At 50.4% G+C, this 18,720-nt stretch overlaps 1 protein-coding gene across 1 annotated transcript; it reads left to right on the forward strand.

Annotated features, from left to right (window-relative positions):
* The first annotated feature begins 5,405 nt into the window (after positions 1-5,405).
* On the forward strand, positions 5,406-15,802 carry Ube2q1 (ubiquitin conjugating enzyme E2 Q1). The gene is made up of 13 exons (XM_021195931.2): positions 5,406-5,855; positions 7,936-8,040; positions 8,376-8,480; positions 9,114-9,164; positions 11,270-11,410; positions 11,592-11,676; positions 12,298-12,358; positions 12,548-12,638; positions 12,753-12,811; positions 12,911-12,959; positions 13,232-13,327; positions 13,613-13,679; positions 14,085-15,802. The coding sequence occupies exons 1-13, from the start codon at positions 5,529-5,531 to the stop codon at positions 14,114-14,116; spliced, it is 1,269 nt and encodes a 422-aa protein (XP_021051590.1). The 5' UTR covers positions 5,406-5,528; the 3' UTR covers positions 14,117-15,802.
* The last annotated feature ends 2,918 nt before the right edge of the window (positions 15,803-18,720 follow it).

Here is an 18,720-nt window from a genome sequence, read left to right on the forward strand (position 1 = left end):
CTGGAACTCACTTTGTAGACCAGGCTGGCCTCGAACTCAGAAATCCGCCTGCCTCTGCCTCCCGAGTGCTGGGATTAAAGGCGTGCACCACCACTGCTCAGCTGTCATATTTTGGGCATACAGATATACACATAAAACATACATTTTAGACATTTTGCAAAGAGGCTCCAAGTGTGTTATACCTTTGTGATCATCCTTCATTCACTAAGTCTCTTTCCATCTGGGTAAGTATTCTTGGACTGTATTATTTATTGTACATGCTCAGCAAGCCCTCTGTTGTAGTGATTTATCTTGTGAGCCTGGGCCTTTAAAGGATCCTCAGTTGCTAGTCAACTGGCCTTTTAAGAATTCTTAGCTGTTAGAACTGCCGGACCCTGTGATTTTCAGTGTTAGTTGTCTCTTCGATTTCTAGGAACAGGAGATTAAAAAAAAAAAAAAAAAAGCCAACTGAGGCTGAGAAAGCACACAGGACTAGCAGAGGGAGAAGAGAAAGGAGCTAAAAGTGAATTTGGCTAACAGAGTAAGAAGAGAAGACAGAAGACAGTTGGTGACAGCTGAGCCAGGAGAAGCTGAGCTGAGCAGATAGGCTAGAACAGTTGCTATAGTTTGAAGTTGCCAGTACTGAGAAAACTGAGAGAAGGGATTCTTCAAGCATACTGTTGGTGAACTGAGGGAGGACGGGCTGGGAGAAACCTTTGAAGGGGCTGAGTTATTAAAGCAGGAGGAGGCTCAGTGGAAGGGTAGCCCGGGACTCTGAAGCCCAGGATCTTCACAGCTCTGAGGTGGGGCAGTGTCCCAAGGGCAGGGCATCCCGAGACACGGGAGTCCAGGAAGATCTCTGAGATTCTGGAAGCCTTCTCAGCAGAGACACTGCAGCTCCCAGGGAAGGGCATCCCCAGCCAAGCTGAAGAGATCAGGAACCTGAGCCCCTCCCCTGCTTTAATTCTTCCCTTCTCTTCATTGCTTCTCGGCTTATAAGAGTCATACCAGGCAGCAAATCTCATGAAAGAGATTGGAGAGATGAATCCAGGAGGAGAAAGAACAAATCCAGGGGTGGCTTCTGGAAATGACATTGAACAAAGCAGACATTGAACAAAGGGCAGGGCTTACATAGGATTTCTCAGGGGGTAGAACTTTTCGGGGCAGATTTCCAATGTGAAGATTGGTGGGATTTCAAGTCCTAAGCTTGTGAAGATCAGCAATTGGTGGGGTTTTTTCCCACCCCCTTCCCCCCTCCCGCCCCACGCATTGGGCCTGTGGGTTCAGATGGGAAGACATTCCCATCACTGCTAAGCTGCTTGGGGCGGTCTGCGAGGGTGCCCACTGTGGACAGCTCCTGCAGTAACTCCTTCCTTTAATGTTATTTCATGATGGCCACAGGCTGAGGTAGGAAGAAGGCACCATCACCGTGGACAGCTCCTGTGGTAATGCTCATGACAGCAGGTGAGGAGGTGTTGTGCTACTGTCATTTTTGAAAACTCTTGTGGTGGTATGACACGGCAGCTGCAAGCCGGAAAGAAGGGCTGACGCTCTGACAGCTCTTACAGTGCACCACTCGGGGACTACAGGGCTGGCAAGAAGTTAAAAGAACTGGTTACTGTTTGTAAGAAAAGGAGACATTAGAAAAAATTAAAAGTTTATACTCTGCCACTGAGATAACCCTACAATCCTATTTCTCTTTTCTTTTCTTTTCTTTTTTTTTAAGACAGGGTCTGTGTAGCTTAGGCTGGCATCAAATTCATGATCTTTCCGTCTCAGCATCCCGAGTGCTGGATCCCCTCCTTTGTCCTAGAATTTATGCCTTTCTTCCTAACCTCCTTCCACTTCACAACCAAATCTTGGTTTCCCACACAGCTCAGCTCTGTTAGTGCTGCTACTGATATTGCTTCCACAGATTAAGGCTCTGTTGACCTTTCGATCTTCCAGTTCTTACAATAAGCTCAAATCCCTAAATGCTCCAAGATCTGGTCTTTGCCTGCCCTACCTACATCATTCTCCTCTATTCTAGACCAATTCTTCTTCTGTTCCTTCAGTTTGATACATCTTTCCTTAAAACCCTGTGTGCCATTGTGATGACTAAGGAAACTACATTCTGTACCAGGTACTTCTTTGATACCCACTGGTAGAGCTCTGCCCTAAAGTTCTAAAAGATGAACACCTAGCAAACCCCACCCTCCACAGAATGGCGTAACTGCTGTGAGATGATTAACAGCCTGCCTGGCTTCTGTAAACCCGTTTATCACTTTTTTCAGAGGTATCCCCTTTAGAGCTGTGAACAAGGGGAAAGAGACAGTGCCTCACATAGCTGAGGGAAGTTAGGCATTTTCTTACAGTTACAAGTTCCACAGAAGCAAGATAATTGTCGTGTCCACCTTCAAAATAATCCTTCTCTTAACCCCTTGTTGGCAGCATGCCTTTGATGAGGCTTTAAGGCTGTCACCTACTTGCAGTTTTAATAAATCTAATTGTCATTTGAATTGAGTTGGTAGCCTTTCCTGGTGTTCTCACACTCTGTAACCTGAGACTTGTCAGCTCTTGCTCCTACTGTGCTACTCACTCTTCAGAAATCAGTGTCATTTCCTCAGAACTCCTTTCCAGATCACTAGTCTCCGCTGAGGCACTTACTACAACTAAAAGTCAGTGCCTGAGTGTGTGTCTGTGCATTAATGTCTGCTTTTCTTAGTTTTTATTCATTGTTAGGGGCAGGGCAAAGGCCATGGCGTGGTGTGTGGAGATAAGAGGACAGCTTTTTGGAGCCTATGCTCTTCTACTTTGGGTACCTAAGATTAAACTCAAGACACTAAGCTTGTGTGGCATCTGACTGGCCCAAGTGTCTGATTTCCTGTTAGGTTGAGAAAATAAGGACTGAATGAATCTGTTTCATTCAATGTTGTTTCTTCAGTGTATCATACACAGTAGGTGCTCAGTAAATATTTGTTCATTTCCCACATTTAACAAGGCAGTTTGTTTTGTAGTTTTGTTTTTCCTTAATATGAATTCCATGAGGGTAGGTCGTATTTAATCGCTTGCCTCTGCATTCACTAAATAAATATATCCACTTCATTTCCAGTTCAGATGGTGACCCCACTCATGCCCAATTATTTTAGGTGTGATTTCACATGAAGCTTAGCAGCAACCGAAAGAGCTGAGATGCTGAAGGAAGTAGCAACAGAAGGCACAATGCCCCACTGACCTTGACTTCTGGGTTTCTCTGGGAGGTGGAGGTGTGGCTTACCAATCTGCAATATTGTCATGACTTCTTCCAAAAAAAACTCCACATGGGATGTAGTTCAATGACAAAGCCTAGCACGGATGAGGCCCTGGGCTCAGTCTTCAGGACAATAAGTAAATGCATACATTTAAAACTTGTCTATGGGTGGGGACGGCTCAGTGGATGAGAACTCTTCTTGCTCTTGCAGAGGGTCGGGTTTCAGTTCCAAGCACCCATATATGTTCTAGAAACCATCTTTACCTCCAGTTCCAGGGGACCTAATGCCCTCTTCTGGCTGTGGGCACCAGGCACACATGTACATGTGTACATGCAAACTGAATACTCATACAGCTTTTATATAAAGCTCGTCAGGCCTGGTGTGTGCACATGTAATCTCAGTACTTGAAGGCTGAGTGAGGAGGACCTCAAATTCCAATTCCTTGGGTAAGGGCTAAAGGTCATGTGATCTGTGAAAAGTTCTAAAAGGAAGTGTGTGGGGCTAGTAGAATAGGGTAGTTGAGCAAGGTGGTGCATATGTGCCATAAGTTAAGCACTGGGAAACTAAGACAAGAGAATAAGATTCAAGCCAGCCTGAACTATATAGCAAGACCCTGACAATAACAATAAAGGAAGCAGGCAAGCAGACAGAACAGGGTAGAGGACATGGAGACAGACCTAGAAGTTCTGCTCAGTAGCTATAGATCCTAACCTTGATCTGTAAAATATAGGTTAAAGAGCTCACCTTGCAATGGTGTTAAGGATTAGAAATATTTGCTAAATATTCCTGGCTTGGGGAATGCTTAATAAATTATAGACTTTTTTTGTGTGTGATGATGGGGGAGGGTATCAAATTCGGAGCTTCTACTTGCTAGGCAAGCATTCTACCACACTCCCAGCCCTTATTTATTAATTATTTGGCCGAGACAGGAGTTTATTAAGTTATCCAGGTAGGACTAACAACCCTGTTCTCCTAGGACTGGCTTACCCTAGTATTTTATGCTTCCAGCTTGTGGACATAGGCACAAAGACGGTACGCAGCTAAATGTTCAGGCTGCTCCGGTCATTAGAAAGCCAGCCCCACCCCTCAGGCTCAAAGCACAGGAATTTCTTTAAGCATCCGGAGTTAAACTTGACCAATTAAAGCTTTCTGCTAAATTCACTGAGTGAATCAGTAGCCCAGCACCAAGGTCCAGTCAGCTTCCAAAAAACTGAGGTGGTGACGATGGAAGGGCCAATGGTTCACAGGGTGAATTGGTCCCAAACCCATCAGGCCTGACAACAGCCTGGCACCTGCCCTTTGCAGTTCTGGGTTTCAGGACCCTCCGTTGTCCTTTGTGATAGTGCCACCTAGTGGTAACGACGAGGTACTGCCGCAAACTTCATGTCCCATTCAGGATCAGTGCGACGAGGTGGGAGGATGAATAGCAGGGAGGCACGGGTGTCGTCTGTCCAACCCCTGGCTTACACTCACACGTAACGAAGTCCAGTGATTCTGTGGAGGAAGCCGCACCACCTGTCCCCTCAGACGTAAGTGATCAGCGACCATACTCGACACTTCAGTATCCCTGCACAGAGTCTTTGGGTACAGGCTAAAGAGGCCTCCCCGTCTTGTACAGAGCCATTGTTCTGATGGGGAAACTGAGGCTCGGCAGGAGCGTAGATAACCCAAGGTCACACACCGTAGAGGAACCACAGGGAGATCCAAGTCGCTTTCTCCGACCGCCGTGAAAGGCGCCTTCCCGCCGCAGACGCGGAGGCCGGCGACCCGGCCCGACGACCCCCACGAGGATACGGGACGGCCGCGGCCAGCCGCCGCACGCGGGGGCCGCGGGACGCAAGCAGGAAGCCAGAGTCCCGCGCGGGGAGCCCCTGGGAACCCAGGCGCCGGCCACGTGACGAGAGACGCCGGCCATGTGACAGGGAAGCGCCGGCCAAGGCCCCCCGGTGCACGGTCACGCACGACGCACGTACACGCACGGAAGCGCTTCGAGCAGCGAGGCGAGGGCCTAGGGTCACATGTGGAGGGTGACAGGCGCGGGCCGGGGGGCGGGAAAGACGCGCCGATCACGTGCCGGGGGCCGGAGCTCCGAGGTCACGTGAGGCCGGAGGCGGGGCCGCCGCGGAGGGGGAGGGGCGCGCGGCTTCCGGCGGCCGTGGGGGGGTGGGCCGGCGAGCGGAGGGGGCCTGTCCCGGAGGTGGCGGCGGCGCCATCTTGGCGAAGGGGGGATCAGGAAGTGCGGACCGCGGCGGCGGCGGAGCCCGGAGCGGAGGCCGGAGGCTCCCGGCCCGCCGGCCCCGGAGCGGAGCGGAGCGGAGGATGCAGCAGCCGCAGCCGCAGGGGCAGCAGCAGCCGGGGCCGGGGCAGCAACTGGGGGTCCAGGGGGCGGCGCCGGGGGCCGGGGGCGGCCCGGGAGGGGGCCCGGGGCCAGGGCCCTGCCTGAGGCGGGAGCTGAAGCTGCTCGAGTCCATCTTCCACCGCGGCCACGAGCGCTTCCGCATTGCCAGCGCCTGCCTGGACGAGCTGAGCTGCGAGTTCCTGCTGGCCGGAGCCGGAGGGGCCGGGGCCGGGGCTGCGCCCGGACCCCATCTCCCCTCCCGGGGATCGGTGCCGGGGGACCCCGTCCGCATCCACTGCAACATCACGGTGAGGACCTCGCTTGCGCCACGCTGGGGGTCCCTTGTCTGGTGCTCGAAATCACACCATACAACCTCCTGCTCTCGAAGGACCCGGAGGCCGGAGCCCCCTCTTGGTGCTTGGCTCCTTCTCTCCAGGCTGCACTTGTTTCTTCAGCTTGAGGTTCTGGGGTGCAGTCACAGTCTCTACTGTTGACCCCTGAGAGCCAGGGACACCGGGACATGTGACCCCTCAACCACCTCCTCCTATGAATCCACCCACACCTCAGATTTTATGATTTTGGCTCCTTCTGCCTACTCCTCCACAACTTTACCATGTCACCTAGAAATGGCCCATTCCTCTCCCCAACCCCAACTCTAATAAGATTCCAGGCCTCTGCTGGAAGGACCTAGCCTGTTACTCAGCCCGGTTCCATAATGACCCTTCTCAGTAGTTCTTTCCACTTAGATGTTCCAACCTGTAGTCGCCCTGCCTCGTAAACCCCCTCTTTGCTCCCTGAATTTCACCAAGGAATAGTGCCGTTCATTGACCCCACGTTGGATCTCCTCTTACTAACTCTGGTGTAACTAACCTTTAACTCCTCTTTTTGCCTTGGCTCGTAGCAGATTTGCCACTTCCTCCCCACTCCTGGGGTCATGTCTGCTTATCCTAGGTGACTGTCACCTTTTTCTGGTGGTGACAGAAATGTGTGTGTGTGTTTTGAGCGGCAGCAGTGCCATCGCTCCCCAGTAGGCATCGTTCCATCCTAACTATCCTTGGTTAGGAGGCACCTTCCATGTGTCCTGCCTTATTTTATTCCCTAGTGTCCCTTGAGGAAATTGTTGGGTGCACTTTTCTAACAGCTGGTACTACGCGATACAGTGCTCACGTTGTTGGATAACGCCCACTGTAATGATCTTTTCCCTCCTGGAACTAGCTAGAGAGCTAGTGGGCAGTACCTCTATCCACACTGGAAATGGAAGTTGCCTGGGGTTGGGGGGAAGACAGACATGAATTTTGTGGCTTCGATTCATTTTTCATGGTGTTTTCTAGCCCTTTCTGCCACCAAACCAGGTCGTGGTTTGGTGAGGTAACTTTGGGAGTGGAGTAATAATGAGATACTTGAGTTTTGATGGGGACTCATCTATCCAAGCTGAGGCTTACCTCACCAAGCTAGGACCACCAGGGGTGGCTCAGTCGAGTAAAGATTTTAGCATCTTTGGTACTGTTTTTCCTGCAGCACTGGTTAGAGCTATGGCATCGCTAAGATCCTCAGTAGAAGTGGGTAAGGCTTCCTTGGCATGTGTTGAAACATCAGAGATTGGATTTTGCTAAGTGGATTCACTTTCGGGTAGGTTTGCCTCCTCCAGCTGCTCCCTTTTGGTTGCCAGAGGCCATCTACTGTCTTTGTCCTTGGGGGTTCTCAGCTGAAGTGCCCGTGGCCCCTCTAAAAGAAACTTGGCCTACACTGGCCCCCTTGCCTTGGGCAGAGGAGGGGAGTCTGTTCAGGCTCCTGTGGCATGGTGGCTCAGGAATGCTGGGAATGCCAGTAGCGTAGGCTCTGTTCTCCCAGCCCATGCCTGGACTCAGGACTAGGGCAGGTTCCTGAGGGAGCGGTAGGGAGAATGGGTCTTAGAGGGGNNGGGGGGGGGGGGGGGGGATCTTGCAGATCCCTCTTACTACTAGCTTTGGGGACTATTTTATTTTAGTTCCTTCTCCCCTGGTGGCTACAAGCCTGCATTTTTCTCATCAGTGTGACTGTTGTGAGGTGATATTCCCTCCCCTGATTGTGGAGTTTGGAAACACTGAAGGACTCTGGCCTGGTGTGGGGGAACCTGGAGTGTGGCAGGCAGGCAGGACAGTAGAGCCAGAGCTTTCTTCACTGTCATCAACTTTCCCTGGTTTATACTCTGGGAGGAAGAGAGTCCACAGGTTGCTTCTTGGGCATGGTCCTTCCAGGCTAGTTTTCTAGGGAAGCTGAGGTAGTAGTTACAAGTGTAGGGCATGGTGGTGGGAAGAAGGAACCAGAAGTCTTCAGAGAAGGAAGCCTAGGCAAAAACTGGTTTCTAGTAAAGTTTTTCATTGACCACTCTCCCTGTTTCCCCCTCAGGAATCATACCCTGCTGTGCCCCCCATCTGGTCGGTGGAGTCTGATGACCCTAACTTGGCTGCTGTCTTGGAGAGGCTGGTGGACATAAAGAAAGGGAACACTTTGGTGAGGGGGGCAGTGGGGAGGAATGTGTGTGTTCCTGAAGAGGCTTCAGCAACTAAAGTACCCTGTGAGAGGCAACTAGTTTTGAAAAGTGGGTGGTGCCCCAGGTGGAATGCCTTGGACCTGACTTCTAACTTAGGAGAGTTGCCTACTGAAGCCAGAGAGCAGAGTCCTATAGCAGCTCCAGGGTAGGTCTGCTAGGGAAAGTCACTCCTATAACCACAAGGTCTGTCCAGTGTAGAGAACCAGCCACCATTTTGAGATCTAAGCTAAAAGCTCATCCATACAGCTATCCAGATTGTAGTAGGAAAGACATATTTGATGTCTCCCCACCCCAGCTCTTGCAGCATCTGAAGAGGATCATCTCTGACCTGTGTAAACTCTACAACCTCCCTCAGCATCCTGACGTGGAAATGCTGGATCAGCCCTTGCCAGCAGAGCAGGTATGCAGCTGAGGAATGGGCTTTGGGTGCTGTGGCAGTCACCCCAGTGCTTAAGAAATACTTGATAATTGAAATGGAGCTGCAGTAGCGCCTTCCCTCCCCCACTGCTCCCAAACACACATGTGATTCTCAGCCGCTTTCTTCTCCAGATGGGAATCTAGCTAAATGGGGCACTACTCACCGCTTCTGTCCTGTCGGAACTCAGCCTCAGGGGCAGCATCCCGAGGGTTGAGATGAGGAGGGAATTTTATTATTATCGTAGCAGTAGCAGCTGATAGCTTTTGGAAACCCAGGCCCTTTGCCTAGGAGCAGAAACGCACTAGTTCTAGAGAAGAGTGAGTGAGAGCAGGGTTCTGAGGAGAGTTAAGCTGGGCTCTGCAGAACAGATGACAAAACAGCTACCTCCCCCCCTTGGCATGTGGTAGGAAGAGAATAATTGGCGGGTATCAGAGTCACCCTCCCTTGGGCTCTTGCTTCCACGCAGATCTGACTGGGGTGGGGGCGGGGGCAGAACTGGCATCTTTAGGGACAGTGCTCAGCTTCCAGTCCTTCAGGGCCAGAGGGTAGGTCAGATGCTGCATCCTAGCAACCCGCTGGGTCTGATCTTCATCCTTGCCTCCTCCTCCACTACAGTGCACGCAGGAAGAAGTGTCTTCAGAAGATGAAGATGAAGAGATGCCTGAGGTAGGTTTACTACTCAAGATGGCACTGGCCAGAAGTACTTGTCACCAGTATGGGTCATTAGATATTAATAGCTCCAGCTTCAAACTGGGGAAAGAAACAAAATCAATAGGATAAAGACTGACTGGCCTGCTGTAAAGGAAATCACCATCTAGATCCATTCTTTGGAAGCATTTAGTTGTCAGTGTGTCAAAACAAGTAAATACTGGGCAAACTTCATCTCAGATGGCTTCAGGAATCGTGACAGACCCTAGTTTGTATCCTGATTGTCCTAGTTGGGGACTTTTACTTATTCTCATTAGACTACAGTTTTCTCATTTATAAAATATGATTGTGACCTGTATCACATGGTAGTTTCAGATAATAAATAGTGTATAATGCACCTGACAGAATCTTTAAAAAGTATAGATACTGTGTTTTTCTCAATTTTATATGTATGGATGTTTTTGCTGTGTGAATATCTATGCACTACATATGTGCAGTGCCTGTGGAGGCCATCAGATCCCCCGGGACTGGAATTACAGGTGGTTGTAAGTCCCTGTGTGGGTGTTGGGAACCAGTTTTGTAGAAGAGCAGCCTCTTAACTGCTGAGCCATTTCCCTAGTTCCTATTTATTTATTTTTGTGTAAGCCAGGCTGGCCTCACACTCACTTGTGTAGTCGAGGGTGGCCTGAGTCGATCCTACTGCTTTTACATCCTAAGTGCTAGGACTGCAGACATGTGCCAACCAAGCTTAGGTAGAATGTAAATCATAGTTACGCTTCATAGCCAGATAGATCTTATTTCTGTGAAGTCTCCTTTGACTGGAGAATTAATAAAATTTATTAGTGAAATTAATGAAAATTCACTGGACCTCAGCTTTTCTATGATAAGTGAAGATAACGATAGAACTTTATAAAGTAAGCTGTTGTATGTTACCCCTAGTACAGGATGTCTTGTTACAAGGTGTCTCTGATCATGTTGTTTCCTATCATCGGGCCCATACTCTGTGACTTTGTACTGATCTTCAGACCCGCAGTGGGCAGATGATCCCTGAAACCTAGTCCTTCCTTGAGATGGTCAGCCCTCTGCCACGCCCGCAGCACCTGACAGTGTGGCCTCTGCTCAGCGAGCTGCTTGTTCCCTCAGAGCAGCAGGCAATAAGGAGCTAACTATATTGTTAAGTTGTACTATCTCTTGCTTTGGGCCACCTTATTTCCATCTTGACAATGAGTGCTTCCAGGGACCTAATTCTGGTCCTGCTCTTGTAGGAAGGAAAAAAAAAAAAAAAAAAGATTATGGTCTAGTTTGTGTTTTTCTCATTTTTTAAATGTGTTGTAAGTGAGGACAACTTTGAGGAGTCAGTTCTGTCTACCATGTAGGTTTCAGGGATAGAACACATGTTATTACCCTTCTCAGCAAGCCGCCGAGCCATCTAGCTGGCTCCGAGTTTTCTCCGTAAGGCCTTGGGTCCTAAGGACTCCTGGGTGAGAATCTGGCCTAGCCTAGTAAAGCAAGCTTTTACTTTGACTTCACCACTGCAAGCCAGAGTCATTCATGTAGAAATTAGGGAGTTTTCTGCTGCCAGAGGAATTGTAGGGACAGTTGGAGCAGGGTTTCCCTAGGGACAAGAAGGCAGTCCCTTCCTCGGTCCTCTTTGTAGCTCTGCTGCTGTGGTTTAAGAATTTAGAAAGGAAAGAAAATTACCTTGGAGGCCAGATGTGTTGACATAGACCTTTAATTCAGTACTCAGGGTCTGAAGCAGTATAATCCCTGCAAGTTTGAAGCTAGCCTGGTCTACATGGTGAGTTTCAGGGCAGCAAAGGCTACACAGCAAGACCCTGTCTAAAATACAAGCCAGGTGCACACCTGTATCCATAACACTGGACAGGTGGAAGCAGGAAGGCTGGGGTTATCCTTGCTATATAATGAGTTTAGGACTAGTCTGGGCTATGTGAGACTTTGTTTCCAAAAACTAAAAACAAACTTGCCTTAATAGTGCTGAGCTGTTTTCTAGAACTGGGAAATTACTGCTAAGACCATGAGGGCTTGGGGCTCTGGGACAAGTGGACTGAGGAAAAGTCTGTCCACTACTTTCGTGGTGTCCTTCCTTTGCACTCCTGCCTCAGGATACAGAAGACCTAGATCACTATGAAATGAAAGAAGAGGAGCCAGCCGAGGGCAAGAAGTCTGAAGATGATGGCATCGGAAAAGAAAACCTGGCCATCCTAGAGAAAATTAAAAAGAACCAGAGGCAAGATTACTTAAATGTACGTGCCTTGTAGAGAGGCAAGGCAAAGGGTTGTTGGGTACTGGCTGGGGAGTGGCAGGCCACTGCCCATCAGTATGGAGAGCCGTCTCTATTGAATCTGTCCAGTCCTATTCCTAGGCCAGACTGCCTTAAGGTCTACCCACCAGACTAAGGAATAATGGTGTTTCCCTCCTTCCCAGGGTGCAGTGTCTGGCTCGGTGCAGGCCACTGACCGGCTGATGAAGGAGCTCAGGGATATATACCGATCACAGAGTTTCAAAGGCGGTGAGTTGGCACAGGGGCTGCACAGGGGTCCCTCCAAAAGGACACAGTATGAAGATGGAGTGGAGGGTAAAAGCACTTGCCACCAAGTCTCCAGTCCCACATGACAGAGCCTCTACTTCATGGGTGGCACATACCCATACACGTGTAATAAGCATATTAATGTAATTATTTTTAAAAGGATACAGTATGCTGGTAAGGGCCCCCTGAGAATTTCTAAGATCATACAAATGCTTATAAACTTTTCAGACATGGATTAGAACTCCTCAAAGCTTGGGTTGGTGCCTATCCAGGAACAAACCTGGACCCTTTGAGGGGTTTTTGTTGTTGTTGGTGGTGGTGGTGGTGATGGTGGTGGTTTTGAGGTTTGGGGTTTTTGTTTTGTTTTATTTTGTTTTTGTTTTGCTGAGATATGCTTTCTCTATATAGCCCTGGCTATCTTAAAACTCACACTGTAGACCAGGCTAACCTCAAACTCAGAGATCCACCTCTGCCTCTACCTCCCAAGTGCTGGGATTAAAAGCTGCACCACCACTCAGCTCGAGCCTTTTTCTTAAGGGAGGGAGGGATCTGCCCCTTGGTCCAGACCCATCTTACTGAGGCCAGTGCCTCCTCTCCTTTCAGGAAACTATGCAGTCGAACTCGTGAATGACAGTCTCTATGACTGGAATGTCAAACTCCTCAAGTGAGTGGCAGCTCTGGGATGAGAAGGGTTGAGGGAGCCACATGAGTGGAGTGATTGGTGGAGCCCTAGGGCAGGTCCTGGCCCTTTCAGTGTGTTGTGGGATCCCAGGAGCAGGTGTGGGCAGTGGAACCCTCAGGAGGCTGCTTGGTCAGCACCTAGCAGGCTGAGCCCAGACTCATTGCTTTGTAGAGTTGACCAGGATAGCGCTTTGCACAATGATCTTCAGATCCTAAAGGAGAAGGAAGGAGCAGACTTCATCCTACTTAACTTCTCCTTTAAAGTAAGATGGCCTGTTTTCAGTGTTCTGTGCCTGGCTGAGCCTTCCCTGTCTGCCTCGAGTCTTGTGAGGATGCCGGCCTCCCTTCCCTAACTGTTACCTGCCTCTCTCTCTCAGGATAACTTTCCCTTTGACCCACCGTTCGTCAGGGTTGTGTCTCCAGTCCTCTCTGGAGGGTGAGTGGCTGGGCAAAGGGAATAGGCTGTTGTGGTGCAGCAGGTGTGGAAGGGACTGGACCTCTGGCCAGGCACAGCTGACTAACCCTTCTTCTGCAGGTATGTTCTGGGTGGAGGTGCCATCTGCATGGAACTTCTCACCAAGCAGGTGAGCCTGTTTCACTCTTGGCCATTGGCCTGGGTGGGGCTGGCTGAGCTTTAACCCCATTGGTTAATGGGGTGGGGGAAAAACCGTAGCCATACTATGGCCCTTTCATTGCACTAGGCATAACCTGTACCCAGCAACCTAGACGGACAGGTGGTGACTGTACTGGGAATAAAGGGACCCTTCTGTAAAGGCAGCCTCTTGCCTGGAAAGGTGCTGAAGGTGTCTCAGGAAGCTGTGTCCTGACTTCCTGCTTTGTCCCTGCCGTGCCCCAGGGCTGGAGCAGTGCCTACTCCATAGAGTCCGTCATCATGCAGATCAGTGCCACGCTGGTGAAGGGGAAGGCACGGGTGCAGTTTGGAGCCAACAAAGTAAGGACCCTGGGACTGTGAGAGCCAAGTACAGTTTAGGCCACCAGCCAGCTAACGCTGCCTTTTGGGGTCAGAGGTTAAGGCCCCTGCAATGGAGGGAGGGCATTGGCCCCAAGGGCGTCCTCAGATGTTGGGGTGGCACAGGTCTGGGAAGGAATATCATGTGTGCTGTATCCTCAAGGTCTTCCCAGGCAGAGACGGCTGGGTCCCTGGGTGACAGCCTGCAGGTGAGGGACAGTAGGTTACATCTGGCCATGACCTGATCTGATGGTTTTCTCTCCCCAGTCTCAGTATAGCCTGACGAGAGCGCAGCAGTCCTACAAGTCCTTGGTGCAGATCCATGAAAAGAACGGTGAGGCTGGGCCCAGGCCAGGCCAGGCCCCGCTCCAGTCAAGTACAGGAGCCTTCTTGGCTTCTGAGCCTTACTGTCTCCTGGTCCATTGTCTGCCCAGTTCTCCAGAAGTCTGGAGTACTGTCGCTCTTCTTCCCAAGAAGTGACCAGCAGTGGGGGTTCTGGTAGCCTAGGCACTGCCCTCTGCGTTACCCTCTGCAAAGCTCATCTAGTTCCTGTCCTGGGTGGGCTCACCAGTCTCCCTCCTTTACAGTAGCCTCCGCTCCCCTACACAGTAGCCTTCCTAGCATCTGCTTTCCTGGAACATGGACGTGTCCTCAGGGGTTGGGACAGGTGAGGTTGGCCTGGGCCTGCTCCTCCCTCACTGTGCTGGTTTGTGTTCTGTTTGTTTGTCTGTCTGTGCAGGCTGGTACACACCCCCGAAGGAAGATGGCTAGCCCTGGAGTCTCACCCTCCTCCTCCCCAGGCACCACTGGACCAATTACCTTTGAATGCTGTGTTTGGATCTCACGCTGCCTCTGGTTTTCCCCCCCTCATTTTTCCTGGACGTGATAGCTCTGCCTATTGCAGGACAATGATGGCTATTCTAAACGCTAAGGAAAAACAACCCACAACACACACTGAACTGTCTCAAGTACTCAAGACTGACTACAGACCAACCACCTCGCTGGAACCCTTGCTAGCAGGCGTTCTTATAAAGAAACTCTCGCCTCCTTATACTGCTGGGAGCTCAGCTGTGCTCCAGACCAGAGCCTCCTTACCTATGCTATGGGTTTTTAATTTATTTTCTCTTATTTCATGTACACTGCTTTTTTTGGTTACAGTGTATGATGGATGTGTATGAAAAAAAATGTATCTTTGGGAAAACAATTACAGTTTGTTAATTTGAAGATGCTGGTCTTGACTCATCTTTATTTTTAATCCCACATCCCCTGACTGCTGGGTGGGGGGAGGGGTGCCAGGCCCACCATGCTTCGGTAGCAAGGAGAAGCTGTAGCAAGGAGAAGCTGCAGAGAGGCTGCAATTCGCTGCTAGCACAAGAGAAAGGCCAAGCTGAAGCACCCGGCCTGATCTGACCCTAGATTTCTCCTGAAGGCCTCTGGAGCAACCAGTGCCTGAACTCTGGAACAGTCTGGCTTGCTGAACTGCCGTGCAGAGGCCCAGAAACATCCTGATTATTAGTACCTCTTTGTACTAATCTCCATTTTTGAAATTTCCAAGAAAAAGATGAGACTTGAGTAGCTGCTTCATGAACTCCTTTTAAGTTGAGTGGGGTGGTGCCCTGGCTCCTGGATGCATGAGGTTTCCTCTAATCCCAAGCAACCTGCTGAGCGGCTGTAACTCACTGGTTCCCTGCCTTCCTGTCCTCTCACCTCATCTGCTTTATTAGATTATCTAAGAAAAGACTTGAACTTTGGATTCTTTCTAGCCATTCCCAAGTTGTGGGTCTACTGGAAACAGTAGCCCAATGTGGTTGCATTGTGTAGTGGGACCTCGGCTCAGCCCCAGGAACTGCAGGGCAGGGAGAAGTCTGCAGAGCCAGAGCTACCCGTGTGGGACCTGCTGTTGTGAGACTGACGACTGCACACCGTACATGGAGCCTGCATCTCCCTCTTTGAGCCTGCTGTGGGACCACCTGCCTGCAGACTGGAGGAAGACTGAAGTGACAGAGGCAAGGGACAGCCAAGCAAAGTCCTGGAGCTTAGGAAGCTGGGACAGTTGCCTGAATGCTTTCTAAGGCTTCTGAGATGGGCATTTGAGTTTGGCCGTCCGCCCCCACTCCCCATCTCTCTAGGGATTTGGATGTCTTGCTGCTTTAGGGGAATGGAGAGTTCACCAGTCCTACTTGATGCTGCTCTAATTCTGCCTACACCCACCAGGTTAGGGGTGCTAATACATGGTGAGGTTGAGACACAGGATACAAGGGGAATAAGTCATTCCATAGAACTGAAATCTATCTCATAGCCTGTAAGGCTTCCTTCCGAACTTAACACCAGCCGGGGCTGGCATGTAGATTGTGTTTTTAGTAACGTGTACTGTGAGCTGTCCTCTGTATAATGTATTTTGTAATGTATTTTTCTCATCTACCAAAGGATGAATCAAATAAAGTTATTTAAATAGTTTGGCTCTAATAAACTTATTTAAAGAAACCATGCATGGGTTCATGTCCACTTGCTATGATGGAAAATGCCAGGTTCTGGGGACTGTAACACCAGCTCTTGACAATCCTCCATTTTCCTTATCAGCCCCTTTCTAACAAAAATTTAAGTTTAAGCTTCTTGTAAAGTTACGTGCCTTTAAAGGGGCAGATTTCTTCTCTGCAGTAGGAAAAGCAAGGAATTTGTATCTCTGACCCAGGTAACTTTGCCTGGCTTGGAGCCCACAGCCTAGGGGCTGAGTAAGTGTGGGAGTCCTGGGGCTGCTTTTCCATTTCCATGCCACAGTTTTGAGGGCAGGACAGGGCAGCAAGCAGTAGCCAGGAGAAAGTATCAGTCACCCCAAGCTTGAGACATGGCAACCTTTATTTGCTGGAGTGATGGCTCACTGCCTCTATATGAAATACAAAAAAACCTAGGCAAGGGCCCTTCCAACCTCCCCAAGTCTGCCCCGGCATCCAAAGATGATGAAAATTTGCTCAGCTGCCTCGGGCTTCTAACCTAATGGAAGCTTCCTATTTTTGGTTCAAATGTTTATGGCAGTTCAGGAGACTAAAGACACCTGACAAACAAGATGTTACCCTCTGGAAAGATGAGTGAAGGCAAGACAGAAGGCAACGCCATGCCAGAGCCTCAAGAATGAATGGCTCTCAGGGTAGCACAGGCAGACAGTGAGCTGGAACACCTCATCAAAGTCTTCACACTTCAGGGCATATGGCTAGACGAGAAGGGAAGTCAGTCAGATGGTGTGTGCATCCCCCATCCTCCCCCCACCCCACCCCCCCGCTGGTCCCTCAGCTCCTGGGCTATGTTCAGCTCCTAGATTCCAGGGAGACCCACAGAATCCTGGCAGAGGCTGGGTAGACTCGGGACAGTCAGCTCTCAGAAGCACCAATGATTTCCCCCCCAGGGATTTAATGGACACCTGGTGTGAATTCAAATTTTCTGCAAAACAAAACAAACCTTGGGGCAGGTGGTGGCAGAGGAGGGAAGCAGAGGTGGAGGCCACAGGGAACGGGTTCTGGCGTCAGATCAGCTCCCCAACAAGTCTCTGCTAGTTTCTGGTAACTTCCAGCTCAGGGATGAGGAGGGTGAAGGCTGCAGAAGTGGGAAGCAGGGCTGGGGGCAAGGCAGGAGCGGGCATGAAAAGAGGCAGCCCTGGTCCTGCTGCTCAGACAGTTACAGCTCTCTAATGAGAACATCTGCTGGGGCTAAAATGTTGTTACCATGGAAAGAGCGTGCTTAGGTGCTGGAAGAACGGGGAACCAGGCAAAGTTACCTTTCTCCAGACCTTGGCTCTGCCCTCCCACCTCCAAACGCTGGGGTTTGAGTGAGACGGGTTCTGATTTGTGCCTGAGGAGTCCCTCCCTAGGATGCCATTTCTACGCTATGAAATACCAGGAAGGTCCTTTCACTTTCACCCACGACAGGAGGAAGGTGATCCCCTGGGGTGGCTTTCTCAGAGGCTACTGAAGACACAACTGGGCTGGGCACTCGGGCTCTCCGGGCAGCTGTTCTTTGGATCAGGAGGCACCCTTCTGGGCCACCTTCCAAAATCCAGAACCAGAAGGTCAAGGGACCTTGTTGTTCCTCCCTAAGCGTGGCACTAGGCTCTTTCCATGCAATGACCCACGATGCCCTCTGGGTGGAGCAACCTGACCACTGGGCACAAGGCCGCCATCCTCCCACGGTAGCCTGAGCCCAGAGCTTTGCTTTCTCCAGCTGGGGAGTGGGCCATGTCTTTTCTCACTTCTCTAAAGCAATTGGACAAAGCCTCGACATTGAGAAGGGGCAGGGCAAGGAGGGGGACCTATATCCCCAACCCAGTGTTCCACCCTCTACTCACTTTCATCTAGAGCAAAATCTGCTCCCAGAGAAATAGTAAACAGACCTGGAAGCCTGAAATTGCTGTCCTCTTAGGGGCTCTAGTGGAAGCAGAGATGGGAAGTCCCTTACCCTACTAAGAACTAAGCAGCAGTGACATTCCTCAGGGACACTGAGTGACTCAGTTGTGAGTTGCGGGCAGCACAGGATGTTTATGCTTAAGGTCCCACAACTCCTCCCTCAACTCCTGCGTTCTCCAGCCTTCTGATAGTCAGGTTCCCACGGCCTACCTAGGTCACATGCAACTAGCACGACAAACCTACCTCTTCAAAGACAAAACCAAACCACTGGTCCCAAGATGTCTGCCATATACTATTCTGGCTTACCTGGGGTGAGGGATGGTGTCAATGGTTAAAAAAAGAAAAAGAGAAGAAAAAAGATGTGCCGGGCATGTTGATCTGGAATCCAGAAAAGGGGCTGTGACGGTGCTTTCACAGTACACAGATGGGAAGTACTCAGTACACAGGTCGTCTGCAGAAGTTGCTAAGAACTCCATCCTGCCCAACACCGTCCCTGCCCCACCCTCCAGGTCAAACGAAGCTTCCGGGCACCATTTGACTTGGCAACCCTAAAACTGTGAGCTCTCATTCCGCGGGAACTTCAAAGGCTGCCCAGTTTCCTTATCTGAGGGGACAGGGGCACCGAACTCCTTAGAAGTGATCTTTGTGCATTCTAGAAAGAGATTGGAACTGTGCTATAGGGGTGTACCCTCCCCAGGTGGCCTGCGCCGTGCATGGGCTGAGAAGACACAGCCTTCCACTTCCTGCCCCCCCCAACTCCTGCGAACTCACGTGGATTAGGAAAGGGTCCCAGCAGCAGGAAAAGGAGAAAGCGACCTTTCTATACTCTTATTGGGGGACAAAGCTAAAAAGGAGGTTGCCGAGGAGGCCGTGGCCCAAGTGAGCTGAGAGAAGTAGGGGATCTATGTGGGCAAGCTCAGGAGCTCACCAGTGGGCTGGATAATCTACAAGCCTTGCTGGGAGAGAAAGGCGCCATCTAGG

Source organism: Mus pahari, chromosome 4 (genome assembly GCF_900095145.1).
Source record: "Mus pahari chromosome 4, PAHARI_EIJ_v1.1, whole genome shotgun sequence".
In the NCBI taxonomy this organism is placed as follows: Eukaryota; Metazoa; Chordata; class Mammalia; order Rodentia; family Muridae; genus Mus; species Mus pahari.

Excerpts from the sequence above, each read along its gene's own strand:
- Ube2q1 (XM_021195931.2), top strand. The coding sequence starts at position 5,529 with ATGCAGCAGCCGCAGCCGCAGGGGCAGCAGCAGCCGGGGCCGGGGCAG. Across the intron at positions 8,041-8,375 it reads TAAAGAAAGGGAACACTTTG|CTCTTGCAGCATCTGAAGAG; the intron begins GTGAGGGGGGCA and ends TCCCCACCCCAG. Across the intron at positions 13,328-13,612 it reads TGCAGTTTGGAGCCAACAAA|TCTCAGTATAGCCTGACGAG; the intron begins GTAAGGACCCTG and ends TTCTCTCCCCAG.